Genomic DNA, 18,744 nt, shown 5'->3' with positions numbered 1-18,744 from the left:
CCTCCAGTCTTGGTGTAAGTGAAGGTGTTTATGGGGATCATTATTAACAATTGCAACACCTTGTTGAGGGCCCCTGCTCCAGTAAGGATTATGTGGGAGTTCTCCACCTGGATCACCCTCTGTCCTAGACGCACCAGGTACGCCCCGACGCCAACGGCACGACATGTGACCTGCACGAGCAAACAGCACGCCTCATCAAAGAGAAACCATAACCCTGGACTACATTACCCATCTCAGCTGCCATGAAGCCAACCCCTAGGCACTAATCCCTAGGCACTAATCCCTAGGCGTCTCTCACCATGCTGATGGTGATGATCTCCTCGTACGCCCGGCTGGTCTCCCCCACAATCGTCCCTGACCCCCGCAGGTTCTCCACTCCTAGCCCGTCCGTCTTACCAATGATGTCAGTGATGATGTACCTGCAGCAGGTAAGGGCTGTATTCAGACTAAAGGATTGATTGTTTGGGTGTAAATGTAAAAGTGTAGTATAAACTAGAACACAAGTGTAAATGTTAAAGTGTACTATAAATTATAACATGAGTGTAAATGTAAAAGTGTACTATAAACTAGGACACAATAGTAAATGTTAAAGTGTGCTATAAACTAGGACACGAGTGTAAATGTTAAAGTGTACTATAAACTAGGACACGAGTGTAAATGTTAAAGTGTACTATAAACTAGGACACGAGTGTAAATGTTAAAGTGTACTATAAACTAGGACACGAGTGTAAATGTAAAAGTGTACTATAAACTAGGACACGAGTGTAAATGTTAAAGTGTACTATAAACTAGGACACGAGTGTAAATGTTAAAGTGTACTATAAACTAGAACACGAGTGTAAATGTTAAAGTGTACTATAAGTCTGACCTGGACTCGCCCTCCTCCTCCACATGGCGGCAGTGCACGGCGTTGGTGGAGCTGATGCGGGTGTAGTCCTGAGGGGTCAGGTACAGGTACTTAAAGCCCTGCAGCAGAAGACACCACACAAACACACATACACACACAGCCACACACACCAGTGAGACAGATAACGCTCATTAAACAACATTTAACAAGAGCAATGCACACGAATGCCTGTCATTTACTACGGACTGTGCTGTGCTGTTCAGATTTCTGTGTACTCAGGTGTGGCGAGGACAGGAGGTCCTGCAGTACAGTGGATGTCCAGCAGGGGGACAAGAGCCACTCCAGTGGGAGGAACCCTAACCCATAACCAACACGGCAGCCCAAAACCAAAGAACAATGGTCAGCACCTTGTAGGGGTCCTCGGGGTCGAGCCAGGCCACCTGGAACATGGGGCGGAGCTCCTCGGCCAGGCTGATGCGAGCCCCGCTATTGGCTGAGATGTAGATGCGCGGGATCCCCTCGGACCGCGCCAGCTCCGACGCCCGCAGGAACAGCCGGTCCTCCTGCGGCCCGAACGAGCCCATCTGGTACGTGATGTCGTTGCAGATCACCACCACATCTCGCCCGTCGGGGTGCTCCGGAGTCTTCATCTTCATCCGAAACGCCACCATTCCTACCTGTGGGAGAGGAGAGAGGAGGAGAGGTGAGGAGCAGAGACATCCATGGTGCTTGACTGTGGTCACTAAACTTGCTCAATACAGACCATCATTTTATGTTTAGTTTCTAAAGAACACTTCCAGCTGTTTGAGTTTTCAAAGTACCAAGCAAGTGAACTGAACCGTATGCCAGATCTCTGGACATATAATGGAGCAGGTTTCATTATCAATACAGTACATTTAGCATCATCCATGGAAATGCAAGATTTAATTTAAAAACTAAAAATTTAAAAACATTAAATAAAAAAACTAAAAATCTGAGCTAACGAGGATTCAGCATTCAGGATGTGTGAGTGTCAGTCTGATACCTGGTTGTCTCCGGGCAGCTGGTTCACCTGGACGAGTCTGCCCTGGGCGTCCACCACCAGCTCGTTACAGAGCAGCACGTCTTTAGGGTAGCTGTCTCCTGGACCCCACAGCTTAAACAGAGCCTGCCAGAGCAGAACAACAGAGCAGTCATAACACGCCAAAGAGTGGTCATAATACACTCCTTAACGTGGTTATAACACATGCCAGAGTGGTCATAATACACGCCTTAACGTGAACACATGCCAAAGTGGTCATAATACACGCCTTAACGTGGTTATAACACACGCCAGAGTGGTCATAATACACAACTTAAAGTGGTCAAAAGTGGTTAAAGTAATTAATAAATAAAAATAATTTATGCCTTAGAGCTGTCCTAATACACACCACAGAGCTGTCTCAATGCACATCAAAGAGCAGCACCAATACATTTAACAGAGCGGACCAATATACACACATATACACTACAGAGCTGTTACATTTGTGAGAATGTCTGGCACAACTGTGATATGTAAATATTTACTTATCTTAATGACCTGAATTACACAAACACCAACACATGAACACCAACTGCAGGCTAACACAGATCCATAACCAGAAACATGGTCCATGACACAGATCCATACTACAAATCCATAGCCATGATCCTCTAGTAAACGTTCACACACATGCTGGCATACAAACACGCACACGCGCGCACACACACACATACACACACACATCAGAAGCATGACCCTCCAGTAAACGTCCATACACACATACACGCATGAACAAGTCAGAAGCATCTCCAGTAAAAGTGCCTGCAAAGGATTGGTGCCTGTATTAGGGTGGAGAGGGTGTGGTCACCTGCCGGAACATCTCAGGGAAATCGTAGACGTAGGTGGTGCCCAGGCTCTGGGCTTGGAAACGTTTGGCCTGCAGCAGATCTTTGGTGACGTAGGGCGTGTTGATCAACATGCCATGAAGAGGGCCGTGTTTCTCTGTGTACGACTGGAACATGATCTGCACAACACACACACACACACACACACACACACACACACACACATAGAAACCTCTCAGAAATGCTGACACTAGAAAACGTACATGTGTCAGCACGAAAGATGGAGGAGCATCATACAATCAGCAGTGATGCTACAGTCACATTAATAATCTGCCGTTACAGGTATGGGGGGTCACCTGTCCTGAGGTGGGGTGTACAGGTATGGAGGGTCACCTGTCCTGAGGTGGGGTGTACAGGTATGGAGGGTCACCTGTCCTGAGGTGGGGTGTACAGGTATGGAGGATCACCTGTCCTGAGGTGTGGTGTACAGGTAGGAGGATCACCTGTCCTGAGGTGTGGTGTACAGGTATGGAGGGTCACCTGTCCTGAGGTGGGGTGTACAGGTATGGAGGGTCACCTGTCCTGAGGTGGGGTGTACAGGTATGGAGGGTCACCTGTCCTGAGGTGGGGTGTACAGGTATGGAGGGTCACCTGTCCTGAGGTGGGGTGTACAGGTATGGTGGATCACCTGTCCTGAGGTGTGGTGTACAGGTATGGAGGATCACCTGTCCTGAGGTGGGGTGTACAGGTATGGAGGATCACCTGTCCTGAGGTGGGGTCCGTCACCTCCTCGTAGAGGCTGATGTCGAGGTAGTAGCCACTCTCGTTGGTGAGGAACAGGCGGATGGGGATGGTGCTGCCTGTGGGGGTCGGGCGGATGTTGATCTTCAGCTCCGCCTGCAGCACACGCAGCTTCCACAGCCGGCTGCCGTAGCGCATCACCATGGAGCGCACAGACTCCTCAATCTGGAGGTGGAGTCACAGAAATGGGCCACGGTACAGTCAGTCTCCCGGCCAGCAGGTGGCGCTGAATCTAATGCCTCCAGAACAGCAGGACAGCTCTCACAAAACATACTGATCTATATGATCTGACCGGTATCTCTATATGACCGGTAGAAATTTTCTAATCCACTTAGATTCTACACATTTTATGTAACTTCTCTTTATACTCTCACATGTTTTCTTGTGGTTTTATATCGGAGTTTGGCTGCTGTCTTTGCTTTCTGTGTGCTGATTCTGGGTTGATCTGGGTGCTCTGCTGCAGTGTGTACACCTACACATCCTTGACCAGCTAAATGGCCCCACACACCCCAAACACCATACATACGCCATACACACCACACATACACATCACATACACACCTGGTGTTGAGGCTCGTGTGTGTGGCCTGTGTGTCGTGGTGTGTTGTGTTGAGGCTTGTGTGTGGCATGTGTGATGATAAGGCTAGTGTGTGGTGTGTATGTGGTGTTGAGGCTTGTGTGTGGCGTGTGTGGTGAGTGATGTCTGCGTGGCATGTGTGTGTAGCGTGTGTGTGTGTGTGTTTCTGGTGTGTATATGGTGTGTTTGTGCAGTGTGTGTGGCGTATGTGTGGTGTGTGTGGGTCCACGGACCTTGACAGGGTCCATGATGACGGTGGGGACGAAGTTGAGGAAGATGTGATTGCAGTCTGTGCGTGTGGGCGTGTTGCTGAACGCCACCTCCAGCTCATCCATCGCCTCCAGCAGCAGGCGCTCCCCCTCGTTCTGTAGGTACTCAAACGAGGCCTCCTGCACACACACACACACACACACGGAAACAATACCACTTGTGTGCAATTACAGTTTGTATTGTTTACGTAGAATTTATATTACCAACCAGTAGCAAATTCCCTGTGCTAAAAGTGAATTTGTGGTTAAATTACTGCTAGATGTCCTATATTTGACTGACATGTAATAGTTATATTATAAGATGACTGAATTCAAATTAAATATGTAAAATGGGCATAGAGAGACAGTGTGTGTTTGTATGTAACATTTGGTCATGAAGCATTGCCATGACGGCGGTCGTCACCTTGGTGATGAGGTCGGAGTGGCGGATGATGGCCCTGACAAAGAAGCGGTAGTCGGTGACCTCTGCCCCCTGGCGGACGCGTGCGGCGCCCAGGTACAGGTGCATCTTGTGGTTGGCGCAGGGCATGGCAGTCAGGTCAAAGTTGCGCATGCGGTTCAGCTCCAGCTGGAAGGCCAGTGCGGGCTCCAGGTTGCGGTAGATCCGGTCCTCTTGGAACTGCGGGCCGGGCTCAGTCAGACAATCGTGCTGCACCTTGTTCGAGAATTTTGTAGTTTCTGCTTTTTTACTATTTGTTTTACCTCATCTCTGGCCCTGAATGTGAAGAACTTGGGAAATTCCCTCTGTTAAATAAAGACATTAACAGATAATGAAAATATTAGAGATTGCTGTTTAAGTCAATCTATTAGTTTTAGAAGTTTTTCTGATTGCTTATTGAGTAAACAAAGTGCATGCACACTTACTTTCTGTGCCACCAGGAACGTGATTCTCCTGATTCCGTACTCATACAGCAGCGATTTCTGACAGAGGCGAGAATACCAAGCTTACAATGTAGCCTGCTAACAATCCCAATTTCAACCTGGTGTTAGCCCAGATGAGTGACATTGCTCTGAACCAATCAGTGCCCAACTTACTTTGGACTGAGCGAAGTCTGTGAAGGCTGAGACCAGCGCGTCATCCTCCTCTGTGTCCGCAGACTTGATGGAGACGTTGATGATGTGAATGGGGCTCTCCCTCATGTTCTGCAGAGGACAGTGGTGTTTGACATGTCTCTGACAGCTGTGTGTGTGTGTGTGTGTGTATGTGTGTGTTTGTGTGTATGTGTGTGAGTGTGTGTGTGTGAGTGTGTGTGTGTGTGCGCGCATCTCTACCTTAGTGCTCTCCTCATCATAGAGGCAAGGCACAACCTCAGAGAACAGCGGGCTCTCATATAGTGGGTCAGCAAAGCAGGAAATGACCTCATCAAAACATCTGCATGCACTCACACACACACACACACACACACACACACACACACACATTTTTCCATTAAGAAACCATCACATGCGCTCTTCCACTTCTCTTTTGCATTTGGGTGAACTGACGGTATTACCTCTTAAAGTCGTTAAAGCACTGAAAGGCCACCATGGCCCCCATGCGTTGGCAAGGGGGAGACAGCGCCCCCTCCATGAAGAGGGGATCGCTCCCCTGACGCTTCGACTCAAACTCGCCAGTGTCGCTCGCTGGCATGGACAACCTGGGGGAGAGAGGAAAACGAGAAACACTGGTCACGAACCTGAGAAAAAACGAACAGCAAAACGTGTGTTTGTCCTGATAATCTCAAGCGGATATGGGCAGCAGAAATAATGTTCTCCACTGTATTTATTCCTATTTGTAAATGATCCATGATGATTTAGGAACCGTATGTCTTCCAAGTTGGAGTTCTGAGTGTCAATCCTGTGCTTATTTGCAGACTCCAACAAACACGACACCTAAAGGTTCCACTCGTGTCACTGCAAATAGTTGCTGTTATTAACGTAACGTTTTAAAAAATTCATTACTCACTTAGTAAGCAAAGCACATGCAGCCAACAAACAACCAAGGATTTCCCTACCAATATACCAATATTCTATATATTATTTTATATATTCTGGTCTACAGCTATATGTAGTGTCTTCCTCAGCGCACATCCTACCTGTGCTCAGATTCAGACCAAATCCAGACAATATTTATGCAAAGCAAAAAGAATAAATAAATGTAAAAAACAGAATTAGGAAGGACATGAAACCGACAACTTATTCAACCAATTGTCATACAGCCAACGTTGGCATTGGTTGACGTGCCATGTCTGACTTCCTAAATGCAATTTTAATAGACTAATGAAAGCAAGATGGTGCACACAACATGCATTGCTGCACACAGAGAGCCAAACCAGGACAGTATACAGCGTCAGCTGACTGGCAGGAGGGGAGGAGCTTGTACTCTACCTGTTCAGCATGGGACTGCTCCCTCTGTAAGCAGAGCACGCACAGGTGAGTGTTAGCAACTAACACCTGTGCATCAACCTCAAATTCTAATCTCTAACCTCTAGGTGCCTTGCTACAAAGCAGAAAAATGCAATCTTTGAAAATGAAAAACACATTAGAACTCATGGTGGTGTCTGTTTCCAGGACACTGTTATTGTGTTAAACATCAGAAAGATCAGACTACAAGAGATGGGAGTGCTTTAGTGGGAGGTCCTACTTGGGAACTTCATAAAACATTTCTTATTTATATATACAATTTTGGCCAAACCCCAAAACTGCATAATATTACGTTTTTAATGGTCTCAACAGCAAATAATTGGAACATTTTGAATACACAGTTAGTTTGAATCAGATATTAAAAATGAAATATTTTCACGAGTTGACTTTAAGCACAAGAAGACTGTGGGAGTTTCCAGGTTTTCTCCCCCAAAGAGTTCACTCAAGAATGCTTTTTTAAAAAATTCACCAATAATTTCTTGGAAAGACCATTACATTTGCATGTTTTTTTTAGTTCGTACTTTCCTTTCTTTTTTTAATACACATGCAAAGTACAGAATGCAACTGAACAGATATATGGTTATAACACAGAATGGAAGTGAATCAGATTGGTGAGAGAGCTGTACAGGACAAGGTGGGTAGTGGGGATGTACTATACAAGGTGGGTAGTGGGGATGTACTATACAAGGTGGGTAGTGGGGATGAGTGTAGTGAAGCTTCCTTCGCTTGCGTCCTTTAGCCACCTTAGCTCAACTAGCAGCGCTATACCTTTTGGTCCATATACAGCACCGTCAACCCCTTTAGCTAATCTACTACCGCTAGCACCGTTAACCTTTTTAACTGAGCTAGTACCGACCGCACTGCTAGCACCGTTAGCCCTTTTAGCTCAGCTAGCCCTGCCACATAGTCTCTATATAAGGCTATAGGGTCTTTAGCATGGTGAGAACAATGTTACTTCACACCTTGCACAGTTATAACATTAGTGGCTTAAAGAAGGAGAGGCCATTACGTGTGTCTGGACATGGAGGTGTTCACTCTCGGGTACGGCTCTCTTTTATGGGAAAAAATACAGAGATGCAGTAAAAATGACTATAGGAGATAGAGGTGGGTATGATACAGAGAAAGAATAAACCGCAATCATTGGCATTTCAAACACTAATGAAAAGTAATAAAAAAATCAAATACCCTCAAAATAGCACATCTCCCATATAACTACTAAATCCAGTTTTGTTGTGGTGTCTAATGTTACCATTGCATTACTGACACGAGGTTTGTAACTACTGGTTCTTATGATGCTACTAGGGAGCACTCAGGGAGTTTAAACAAATGAACTCAGATAGAACGATCTAGAAGCCGAGACCCCCCCACAGGTGGGTGGTGCTGATCAGACTAAGGCAGCAGAGAGGACTCTGGGATACCTGTTGGGGTGGGAGGAGGGCAGCATGAACTGGAAGTGAATGGCACATGTGCCGTCCTGCAGCTGGTGGTGCTGCAGACTGTTGAGCTCGTATGCTATGTAAGCCCTCCGCACATAAACCTGCATGTGCAAACACCAAAATGAGCACAGTGATAACATTAAACATATAACAATGATGAAATATGATTGCATTGAAGCATCTGTGTCCATCACAAGCTTCTGTTCAGAACAGCAGAAAAACTCGGAGGAAAGGAATGTTACCTCCAAGGCAGCAATGCACACCACATGGTTACTATGGTAGAAGAAAGTGGGCAAAACGTCAAAGATGGAGGTCTCGGACAGAATGAGCTTCTGTGGGAGGAGACAATGTAAGGAGACCACGTGAGGGGTCATTGTGATGGGACTCAAGGATGGGTATGGGACGCAGGGGTTTCCCCAAGGGCTGCATTACATGTAGGGCACCTCTAATCTAGGGCCCTTTAAATCAGTCACCCTGACTGGCTGAAGTCAGTAAACTCACCTTGAGGTTCTCTGGGCAGAACTGGTGGCCATACATGTCTATGGCAGACAGAAAGATGGACTCCACCTGGTTGTGTCTCACTTCGTATGATGGTAAATGAGATGCAATCAGTGCCTGTAAATGGAGACAGACCCCTTACCAGTTATGCCCAAACTGTATGATTAAGTCAAAGGTCAGAAGTGAGAGGCCGTCACTCCTCTACTTGCCTGCCTCGCGCACAGAGCAACTTTGGAGTTCTCCATCTTACTGAGCTGGGTGAACTCATTGAGAATGTCCACCACGTCATCTGGCAGTGTCGGGTCCCGCCCACACAGCTGGTCCTGCCAATCAGATCAAGTGACAATCTCTTCAACAGAATAAGGGCTAGTGTAGATAACACACCCCTCTGCTAAACATAAAACATTTTAAGACAGTAAGGGTTTAGGTTCAACACAGCTGCTTTAGCTTTTATGTTGATGGGCACGGCACATGATAGCAGAAGCAGAATATTACAGAGTGATGGCAAACCACAAGACAGAGAACGTAGCTGAGAAACAGCTACATCAGCTCGTCAGGGGGTTGCTTCTACATTCTGGAGTCAGCGATGGGATACTGACTACGTCTGGATTAGACTGCATGCTACGTGAACAAGCAGGAATGCAAAGGGCTTACTATGAGCATGGTGGTGAGGACGTTCTTCTTGGAAACCTGCGCGTGGGAGAAGATGAACTCCAGCACAGGTGTCATGTCTGGCTTGTACTGCTCCCTCAGGTTTATCACACATTTATCATAGGTAGCTGGGAGCAGAGGGAAAAAAAACATTGTGGTGCTTCTTCAGGAAAGCCAGAGCACAGGGTTCCTACTCTGGTTCCTCTCAAAAGATTTTTTTTATTGAGATGAAATATACTAATGTTTAAATGTTGGCAGGAGCCTCAACCCAATGGTGGTCCTCAATCCCTAGTTTTGCACACCTGGTGCAGGTAATTAAGGCCTTCAGAAACATCTGAATGGGGTGAGGTGAGTTACAATACACCAAAGGCAACTGTTGGACCACGGCTTTATGAGCTGTGGTGGGCGAAGCAGGGAAGATGTTGCCCTGGCTGGACTGGACCTGGAAAGTCCTCCTTTGTTATCTACAAAGTTTACAATGTTGATTTTGAATTCAGGCGATTCAGACAGATGGCTGGTTTTTTCTTCTTCTTCGAGAGCGAGAGTGAATGTTAGTACCTTGCTGGAACTGCTTCTCCACCTGCAGGTAGCGCCGTAACAGATCCAAGACTACGGATTTCATATAACCTCGAATACCACTGCGATACCTGTACAAACAAACAAACTCACATCAGGTCAGGGGTAGGATACCGAACTCAATTAAGGGATGTCTTCCACACACATTCAATTTTAAGCCCTGTCAGTTAGGAGTCTCCATTAATGAAATACTGGGTAACACCAGCCATTTAAAAATGTATATATTGGTGCCAGCTGATCTTTAGATGAAACTAACTCCAAATAGCATTTTGAAGGAAAATGTCTCAACCCAAAACATTAGTGCAGTTAGACGTTACTGAGAGGGACATCAGTGACTTTGGACAGTACCTTTGCTTTATTGCCTCACTACAGTGTAAACAAGGAAAACAGTGAACTGTGTGTGTTAAGCTGTTGTCTTCTAGCGTGTGTGATTTCTTGGGCAGTGACGATGCACGAAGCTCCCACCTCTGGACCAGCTGTACGATGCTCTGCGTGTTCATGAAGAAAAGCTCACGGTCTGTTTTCTTCTGGAGCGTGGCCGCATGGCTGTCCAGGATGTTCGCTATCTGTAGCACAGGAAACACAGAGTGGAGGTCCAGGAGCTGTCAGGCTCATCAACGAGGTGGACTGTGTGTCCAGCTCACCTGCATTTGTACATACTGTTGCACATGATGGTGTTTGTTGCATTCTCTCTTATTTATAGTGTAGTGTTACTGCATATACACTACTGAACAGTTAGCATGTTAAATGTTTACTACAGGCTGAACTTCTGTGAGATGTGTTAAGCTTTGTTATACTTTAAGATCATGCACAAGTGTTGAAACATTCTCATGAGTATAAGACGAGTATAAGACGGCGTTCTGGTCACTCACCATCTGACTGGGAAACTGGCAGAGCACAGAGGTGATGTTACTGGCATACTGGGCTATAACCTTGCGAATGGCAGTCTCCACTGTCATGGGGATGCGGCCCGCCACGCTGGTCATGATGTCCTGCAGCTCCAGCAGGGGGAGGGAGGGCTCACGCAGCGTGTGCATCAGGGTGTCCACCCACTTATTCAGCTGCACAAGGAGTCAGGGGGCGGAGTCAGGGATGGAGTCAGGGGGCGGAGTCAAGACAGCGACACAATAGAGTCAAGGAAAAACACCCATGCTGAAACACTTCAGTGTTCATTCGATGTATTAGAATGTATTCAGTGTTTGAAACGCATCTTTTTTGGATAAGAAAATACAGATATGTCCTTGTAAAACTCATTTTACATGCAGAGTTGTTGCATGAGAACACTGAGAATGTTCCAGAATGAGCTCTGCTTGGTCTGTCATTGAAGACAGACAGTGTTTCTGCAGGTCTTACTCTGTTGCTGAAGTAGGGCTCTGAGAGGCAGTAGCCGTCCATAACCTTGGCCAGGTTCTCCTGGGCGCTGTGGAAAACCTGGTGCAGCTTCTCCCCCACCATGGGCAGGGACTCCTGGGCAGGTAAGGCTTCTGTGTTCAGCAGCACCTGGAGAAGGTGGACGGATTGACACAAGAATGGCTGTTGAGCAGGGTTTAAAATCACCCAACCCCTTAGTCAGCTGATCAATCTTCTGTCAGGTTGTTTTTTTACACTGTATATAATGTAGTTAAAACATTGCGGTTATAAAGACATGTAAGATACTTGAAACATGATTGATCTGAGAAGGAATTGAGAATGAAAGACACGGGTCGATCTACGTACGGGGTGAACGGTGCTGGGGTCATCCAGGTCCATGCGGGCCACCACACAACCAGCCTCCAGCACTGCTCCGGGTCTCTTCACAAAGTGAATGCAGCCTGATTCCTGCACCACCAGAGTCATCACCATCTTCATCACCTGCAAAACACAGCCAGCCAGATCCCATGGTCATAGAACATCCTCATCTTTATCAACTCTGGTCCAACCCATGACCATGCTAAATTTGATCTGGTTGCTTTGTGCTCGGTGGATCCCTGGGGATCTCACCTCGATCTCGGCGTATGGGTGTCCTGACATGACATGACCTCCATCCTCCACGAGGAACTGCAGCAGCTTGCCAGCCGAGGGTGACCTGAGCACGGTGGGGTCGCGCTCTTTCTCAAACACACACGTCTTGTTGCCCACGGTGATCCGGTAGCTGCAGAGAGAACATTCAGGCTGATGATCCTGAGAAGATGATCCTCCTTATGAGTAAAACCCTACCCACTGCCCACAATTTAGCTACCATAAATAGATGTTAATGTCAGAAGACACCAAATTTACCAAATTTAAGTTAAGCATGAGATTTTAGATGCTGAATTGGGTCTTTTTTTCTCACTATAACAGCTTCAGTAGTATTCCCTGCAAAGTGATTGCTTTCTGTAGCCACACTCATCAAGATACTGCCATTGGCTGGCAGGTGATGTAATAAAATTATATCTGTAGGTTAAAAGTTTTATATCTGTAGGAAGAAAGTTTGAGCACTGAGTACAGAGTGAAAGCCTGGAGGTCCCAAGGCTCTGAGCAAGTATACAAAGGACCATTCCACAACGTTCCCATGGCAGGGAAACAGTTTCAGTGTTTCGGTAGAGAAACACCGCTATCAGTACTGGGAAAGATCTTATCATTGAGCTGAAAGCCTCTTTTTGAGTCTTTGTGGGTCTTCGTGTATAGTTTATTGTCTCTGCCGAGGTCATAGTTGCTCAAAGCAACATTATCTTGCAGGTGTTTGGTGGTGTGAGTTGACGTCATCTTTAAATATAATGAAGTGAAAATCCTTCAATGAGATATAATGATGTAATACTTCAACTTACATAATGTTGGGTTATTTAACCAGTTCTTGGGACTGCATCTTCATTATAGTATGTATTTTTAAACTAAAGTACCTGCAAACGGAGATGTTTAAGAACCACACAGGACTGTGATTTCCTCTTTTTTTAACATGTACAGTTTAACAGTTCCTGGACACCTACCTGCTGCAAACTACCTGTACGCTAAATACCTGTTCTGTTAGATTAAGAGTAAACTTTGTAGGACAATAGTGCTTCTGGAATAGGGTGAGTTACTTTTACTGCAACTTTTAACATTTTGATATTATCAACCAATTTAAGAGTTGTAAAGAGACAGGAAGTGGAACCTCTCTACTTCCTCCTTCATGTAGGTGGTGTAACTGCTGCCACTGTAAGAGAGGAGCAGGCCGCCGTCGCTAAGCCTGTGGACGTCGATCTCGATGTCGGAACCATTTATGATGATCACGTAGGTGGTGGGGGACTGACGGGCCACCTTGACAACACACACAGGACCAGATAGCTTAGAGGAATGACACGAGCTTTAACATGGAGACGCTAGTTTACCTCATCCTCTGTTACCTTGAGACAGTATTTGACCCCCTCGTAGATCAGGTCCACCTCCACGGTGTTAAGCAGGCTGGCTGCAGGCAGAACCTGACCCCTGAGCACAAGTGACACAACAGACATAAGTGTATCTCTGATTTGTGTGTAGAGTGACACATTACATAGGTGATCACATCACTTTACCAGAGAGAACTTTCCACATAGGTCCAGTTATCTGATGAGATTTAGATTAGATTTGGTACATTTAACTGGCTCTTATAAATCTGTTAGATGAGACCTATATGCTGTATAGGATTACAAATTAACTATGTGTAGTACAGATGAACTGTAAATGTAGTGTAGTCCAGAAAAACTGTGGCACAGATACAGTTACAGATGAAGCGCTCACCTCTCCAGAGAGTGTAGAAAGTTAGACATGCTTTTCCTGAAACTGGCATCGGCTACATGAAGCGCTCCGCATACCACCCCCAGCATGGTGTCTGGTCTCTCAGCCTGGAGAACACAAGTACAGAACATTACACTGGTGCCTTGAGATAGCCCACTCTACCATTACAGATTAAAAAGCCACTGTGATTTTCTTTATCTTCTTTCCAGGACTCTGAACCTGCACTTTCTCTGCGATCAGGAGGTCCAGCCAGCCCGTGTCAGTCTCGTTGTTCCTGAAGCTCTCCGTTTCTAGCAGTTTAATGAGGTACTCGACCGTCGTCCGGAAATCCCCACGGATGGACAGCTCCTTCATGGCAACCACCATGTTACTATGAAGAGCACCAAATAAACATAGAATTACTAAGTTATTCAATAATTGATCTGAAAAAGACATTTTATCAACAAATTATCAGACAAGGGCAGATTCTCTTAGCAACAGAGCAAATTCATCCTGGGACGAATTAGGGAAAGTTTCTGAGATCCAGGTTAAGCTTTAGACTGGATTCACCACTGGCAGATTAGTCAGTGTGTGGGAGACAATCCATACATGTACTTGTCTTCTCCTAGTATGTTGCATTTTTCTTAGTACAATAAGCCACCAGTGCAATCGTAGCAGCAGCGACGTCCATCGACACTCACGAGATGGCCTCCTCGCGGTTCTCGCCCCAGGAGAAGCAGTGGCCGAACTGGGAGTCAGTGAACTCGTGCAGACCCCCCGCGGCCCCGACGCTGAAGTAGCCCCACACGTTCTTACTGCTGTGAAAGTTCAGTTCCTGCACAGTGCCCGAGCTCGGCTTAAAGCCCTGGAAAACACCCGGATCATGGCCCGGTTTATAATCACCATACTGTATTCCACACTTACAGTACAGCCAAAATATCTCAGAGTTGCACCTTAGAATAATACTAATTCTCATTCACCTCATCTGGGTTCTCACTCGTGATGCGAGCTGCGATGACGTGTCCACGGGGGCAGGGGATGCACTCCGGGGATTTAAAATTTATGGGCGTGTCCCCCCACGCCGTCTCACCATATAGCACGCGTATGTCCTTAATCCTGTGCAGAGGGATCCCCATTGCTATCTGCAGACACAGCAACACAGGACGTGATCTGCATCACCAGTCTTACCTGTGCCTGACCACTGACTGATGTGGATTTAAATCAGTGTGTGTGTGTGTGTTACCTGAAGCTGGGCGGCAGGCAGGTTGACGTCTGCGATCATCTCCGTGCAGGGGTGCTCCACCTGTAGCCTGGGGTTCAGCTCAAGGAAGTGGAAATTGCCGTCCTTGGAGAACAGGTACTCAACAGTGCCCGCACTCACATAGCCTACCATCTTAGCCATGTGGACTGCGAACTGACACACACACACACACACACGCCTCACTGCTTACAACAAGATTGTAAAAAAAAAATTATAATAAATGAACACCCTAAAATCTTTACTGCCCTCTTTCCCACTTTTGCCAGAGCGGTTAGCCTGATAGTATTCTACTGTAGACATTAATCTATGTCCTAGTGTGAGGAAAATGTTTAATAGACAAATAATGGCTTGTCTATGTCACCAAATGCTATTAATCTCATATTTCGAATCAGAACTGAAACAGTTTCACTCCAGATTTGGAACAGGAACACCAACATCGGAAACATGGTGATAAACATGCTCAACAGTTGCGCTAGTTTTCAGTTAGCCCTTATCTGCTCTGTTTTACAGTACAAATACCCAGTACCAATCAAGACAAAGAGCTTAACTGCAGTATATCTTGAGTTTTATTAGGCATTCGTATGTGTACAAAAATTTTCAAACATTGGATGTCTCCACAGCTACCAATTCTGAACAAATTATGAAGTTGCAGCTGGCTCCTTGCTCTATTTTTTTTGGAAGAATGTATGTGAACAATTTTACATTCAGAATGGGGAATGGGTCATTTTCAGGTAGGCACTGCAGACCTACGTCGCTCTGTTGCCAAAACCCCACCCACCTGCTCCATCTGCTCGAAGGTGTTGGTCGAGGCGATGGTGGCGGGGGCCTCCTCGATGATCTTCTGGTGGCGTCGCTGGATGGAGCAGTCGCGTCCGAACAGCGATATTGCCTCGCCGTACTCGTCCGCCAGGATCTGGACCTCCAGGTGGCGTGCGTGCCGGACCAACTGCATGACGAAAATGGGCGAGCCAGGCATCTCCACCTGGACCTGGACGAGCGGCGGGAGAAACATTAACGAACGGAGACGCAGCGCGGTCCTGGTGCGGAAGCTCTGCTGACGTTATGCGAAGCAATGAGTGTGTTTTACAGCCGACAGCAAAACGCCGACCCAGACTTTCACAGAGTGGTGTTGTTTTGAAAAGCTGTTCAGCTCTGCAAAAGGTTTTTGAAAGCACTAATACAGAGCAGTATATAGTTTTTTTTAATGATTTGGTTAAGTACAGAGATAGGTTTACGTCAGTGACGGGAGCGGTTTAAGGGGCAGGCTGGTTTGGGTGTAGTATCCGTCCTGTGTCCTGGTAAGCAGGGCATGAGGGTGTTTGGGTGAGGAGCGCCCGCACCTGTCTGAAGAAGCCGGGGAAATCTTCAGCACAGTCCACCTTCCTGATGCCCTTCCCCCCGCCGCCCTCTGACGCCTTGATGACCACGGGGTAGCCGATCTTCTCCGCCCCCTGTGGACCGAACACAGCACACATGTACTGCACGGACTCCTGAGACTCTGCTGAAAGGACATGCCACTAGAGTGTGTGACCCTCAGAGTCCATGGTGCTTCACTGTCACACACACTAGCAACCACTCAACACAACGTGAGTAAGGCAAAATAACAGAGCAGGACTTTGAAACTTTGAAATTTGAAAACCTTTTTTTCTCATTTAGTTTTTGGTCATTGTGTTTCTGCAAACAGCTTACCCAAAGCTCTTGTTTTGCTGCATTTTCTTGTTTTAATTATTTTTATATTTTTGTCTGTTTTCTCATTTTTTGCCTGTCATTCTTCTGATTTTAAATAGTTTAAATCCTTTGACTTTACTGTGGGATTTTATGGTGTGCTGTAAATAAAAGGATGAGATACAAAAGCCAGATAATGTAAAAGGTGTCTAGGTGGAATGTGTGTGCAAGTGGAGCAGGTGGTGTATTTACCGCCATGCCTTCATCCACGTCTCTCACACAGCCCTGGGCGTAGAGCTCTGGTGGAACGCTGATCATGTGACCGAGCTTCTGCTCCTCCTCCCCCCACGACACCTTCAGGCCTGCAGGGACAGACACACAGCTAGTGGCTTTCAAATTCGAAAGGCTAATTCTGACATGGTGCTGTGTTGCCAGATACAAACATGTCCAACAGGCTGTGTGTGAGATGGTGGTGGAGGAGAGGACGGGGCAGTGCATTACCAGACCCTGTCCAGGGGAGGGTGGGGATGCCCGCGCTCTGGGCTACGATGGAGGATGCCACTTTATCTCCCAGGGCCCACATGGCTTTGCTGGAGGGTCCTGGAATGGATGAAGGTACAACACACCACGAAAGAGACAGAGAGAACTCAGAAACACTGGACACAAAGGGCTTGTCTTACGCTGGTAGAGAACGTAAGAACAGTCTAATGTATATTTTTAACATTGCAATAGTTCTGGGAAACACTTGAGGTATGGAAAATCGTGGTTTCTTGGATACAGACCAAGTCTAGACCTCCAGGAGGTTATTTTTTCATCAAAGAGAGCGACACATGAAAGAAATAGGTTCAGTCTCTGAGCAGAAAGCTATGCTGTGTTCTGGTGGAGGTACCTAGGAAGGAGATCCCAGCTTTATGCAGCAGCTCGGGAAGCTTGGGGTTTTCTGAGGCGTGGCCCCAGCCAGCCCACACTGCCTGAAGATAGACCATCACCATCATCACCATCACAATCATCATCAGGCAAAACTTCTTGTACCCATCTAAAATCCAGGGTCCCCAGTAACACACACATTTACATTCTGTCTAAAAAACCTGCTGGGTAATCTTTGGGATTTCCATCTTATGTGACATTCTCTAAAAGCTAATCCCAAACAAACCAATGCTCCTGGTGTATCAGACCTCAGTTCAGGACTGGTACCTGCACTGGGATTCTCTTCGCGATGTCCACAATCATCTCAACGTTGGCGTAGTTGTTGTTGTTGGGTCCTCCAGGGACTGGCACATAGTGGTCCGCCATTTTAATGTACTCTGAAGTACCAAAACTCTGAGTCATGTTTGATTCAAAATGCTACCAAACACGTCAATAATGAAGCAAACCTACATCCACCATTACAAGAGAGGACTTTTTCTTTAAAGGACATCCTGGGGGTCATGGTGGAGTGGGACTTTTATACTGAAATCTTACCTGCGTTGGCCTTCAGGTCTTCGGGCGTTACCATGACGACGAAACGGATGGTCCTTTCGTTGCGGAACATCTCATAGGACCAACGGCGGATGGAGCGCATGCACTTCACTGCAGCGATGCCGTTGTTAGCAATCAGAACCTGCACACAAACACCGTGAACACAATCAGAACCTGCACACAAACACCGTGAACGCAATCAGAACCTGCACGCAAACACCGTGAACACAATCAGAACCTGCACACAAGAACCGTGAACACAATCAGAACCTGCACACAAGAACCGTGAACACAATCAGCACCTGTACACAAACACCGTGAACACAATCAGAACCTGCACACAAACACCGTAAACACAATCAGAACCTGCACGCAAACACCGTGAACACAATCAGAACCTGCACACAAACACCGTGAACACAATCAGAACCTGCACACAAACACCGTGAACACAATCAGAACCTGCACACAAACACCATGAACACAATCAGCACCTGCACACAAACACCATGAACACAATCAGAACCTGCACACAAACACCATGAACACAATCAGAACCTGCACGCAAACACCATGAACACAATCAGAACCTGCACACAAACACCGTGAACACAATCAGAACCTGCACACAAACACCATGCACACAAAGTTGGCTAAAGCTGGACTTCTCTACAGCTGGAGATCGTGTGCCTGCTGTACCACCTTTGGAGAATGAAGGATGTGCACAGCCTCAAAGTATGATTATGAGTTTTGGTATTGAAAAAGTA

The 18,744-nt window shown here is 46.6% G+C and overlaps 1 protein-coding gene across 9 annotated transcripts in view; it reads right to left on the bottom strand.

The window, feature by feature from the left end:
* Window positions 1-18,744, bottom strand: part of acacb (acetyl-CoA carboxylase beta) — a 28,600-nt gene that overhangs the window by 5,522 nt on the left and 4,334 nt on the right. For 7 of the 9 annotated variants that reach the window (XR_013129856.1, XM_076998908.1, XM_076998909.1 and 4 more), the window contains 41 exons: window positions 17,981-18,119; window positions 17,714-17,823; window positions 17,409-17,490; window positions 17,021-17,119; window positions 16,772-16,881; window positions 16,195-16,305; window positions 15,633-15,842; window positions 14,837-15,007; window positions 14,574-14,735; window positions 14,295-14,458; window positions 13,834-13,984; window positions 13,618-13,721; window positions 13,245-13,326; window positions 13,013-13,158; window positions 11,884-12,034; window positions 11,620-11,754; window positions 11,257-11,403; window positions 10,776-10,964; window positions 10,369-10,469; window positions 9,886-9,974; window positions 9,331-9,455; window positions 8,886-8,999; window positions 8,680-8,793; window positions 8,421-8,510; window positions 8,161-8,279; window positions 7,752-7,793; window positions 6,707-6,730; window positions 5,833-5,976; window positions 5,612-5,711; window positions 5,375-5,482; window positions 5,204-5,260; window positions 5,042-5,083; window positions 4,743-4,958; window positions 4,304-4,459; window positions 3,455-3,658; window positions 2,716-2,871; window positions 1,872-1,994; window positions 1,255-1,524; window positions 869-966; window positions 299-419; window positions 60-170 (listed from right to left, as the gene is read on the bottom strand). Coding sequence is in view for 8 of the 9 variants with exons in the window: in XM_076998908.1 (XP_076855023.1) it covers window positions 60-170; window positions 299-419; window positions 869-966; window positions 1,255-1,524; window positions 1,872-1,994; window positions 2,716-2,871; window positions 3,455-3,658; window positions 4,304-4,459; window positions 4,743-4,958; window positions 5,042-5,083; window positions 5,204-5,260; window positions 5,375-5,482; window positions 5,612-5,711; window positions 5,833-5,976; window positions 6,707-6,730; window positions 7,752-7,793; window positions 8,161-8,279; window positions 8,421-8,510; window positions 8,680-8,793; window positions 8,886-8,999; window positions 9,331-9,455; window positions 9,886-9,974; window positions 10,369-10,469; window positions 10,776-10,964; window positions 11,257-11,403; window positions 11,620-11,754; window positions 11,884-12,034; window positions 13,013-13,158; window positions 13,245-13,326; window positions 13,618-13,721; window positions 13,834-13,984; window positions 14,295-14,458; window positions 14,574-14,735; window positions 14,837-15,007; window positions 15,633-15,842; window positions 16,195-16,305; window positions 16,772-16,881; window positions 17,021-17,119; window positions 17,409-17,490; window positions 17,714-17,823; window positions 17,981-18,119 (5,187 nt within the window). In the remaining variant the exon portion in view is untranslated. The remainder of the gene's footprint in view (window positions 1-59; window positions 171-298; window positions 420-868; window positions 967-1,254; window positions 1,525-1,871; window positions 1,995-2,715; window positions 2,872-3,454; window positions 3,659-4,303; window positions 4,460-4,742; window positions 4,959-5,041; window positions 5,084-5,203; window positions 5,261-5,374; window positions 5,483-5,611; window positions 5,712-5,832; window positions 5,977-6,706; window positions 6,731-7,751; window positions 7,794-8,160; window positions 8,280-8,420; window positions 8,511-8,679; window positions 8,794-8,885; window positions 9,000-9,330; window positions 9,456-9,885; window positions 9,975-10,368; window positions 10,470-10,775; window positions 10,965-11,256; window positions 11,404-11,619; window positions 11,755-11,883; window positions 12,035-13,012; window positions 13,159-13,244; window positions 13,327-13,617; window positions 13,722-13,833; window positions 13,985-14,294; window positions 14,459-14,573; window positions 14,736-14,836; window positions 15,008-15,632; window positions 15,843-16,194; window positions 16,306-16,771; window positions 16,882-17,020; window positions 17,120-17,408; window positions 17,491-17,713; window positions 17,824-17,980; window positions 18,120-18,744) is intronic. The other 2 variants (XM_076998910.1, XM_076998911.1) reach the window with 2 other exon arrangements.

This window comes from Brachyhypopomus gauderio, chromosome 3 (genome assembly GCF_052324685.1).
Source record: "Brachyhypopomus gauderio isolate BG-103 chromosome 3, BGAUD_0.2, whole genome shotgun sequence".
NCBI classification, from domain to species: Eukaryota; Metazoa; Chordata; class Actinopteri; order Gymnotiformes; family Hypopomidae; genus Brachyhypopomus; species Brachyhypopomus gauderio.
The sequence above is the reverse complement of the archived record's forward strand: the minus strand, read 5'-3'. Positions and strand labels throughout refer to the sequence as shown.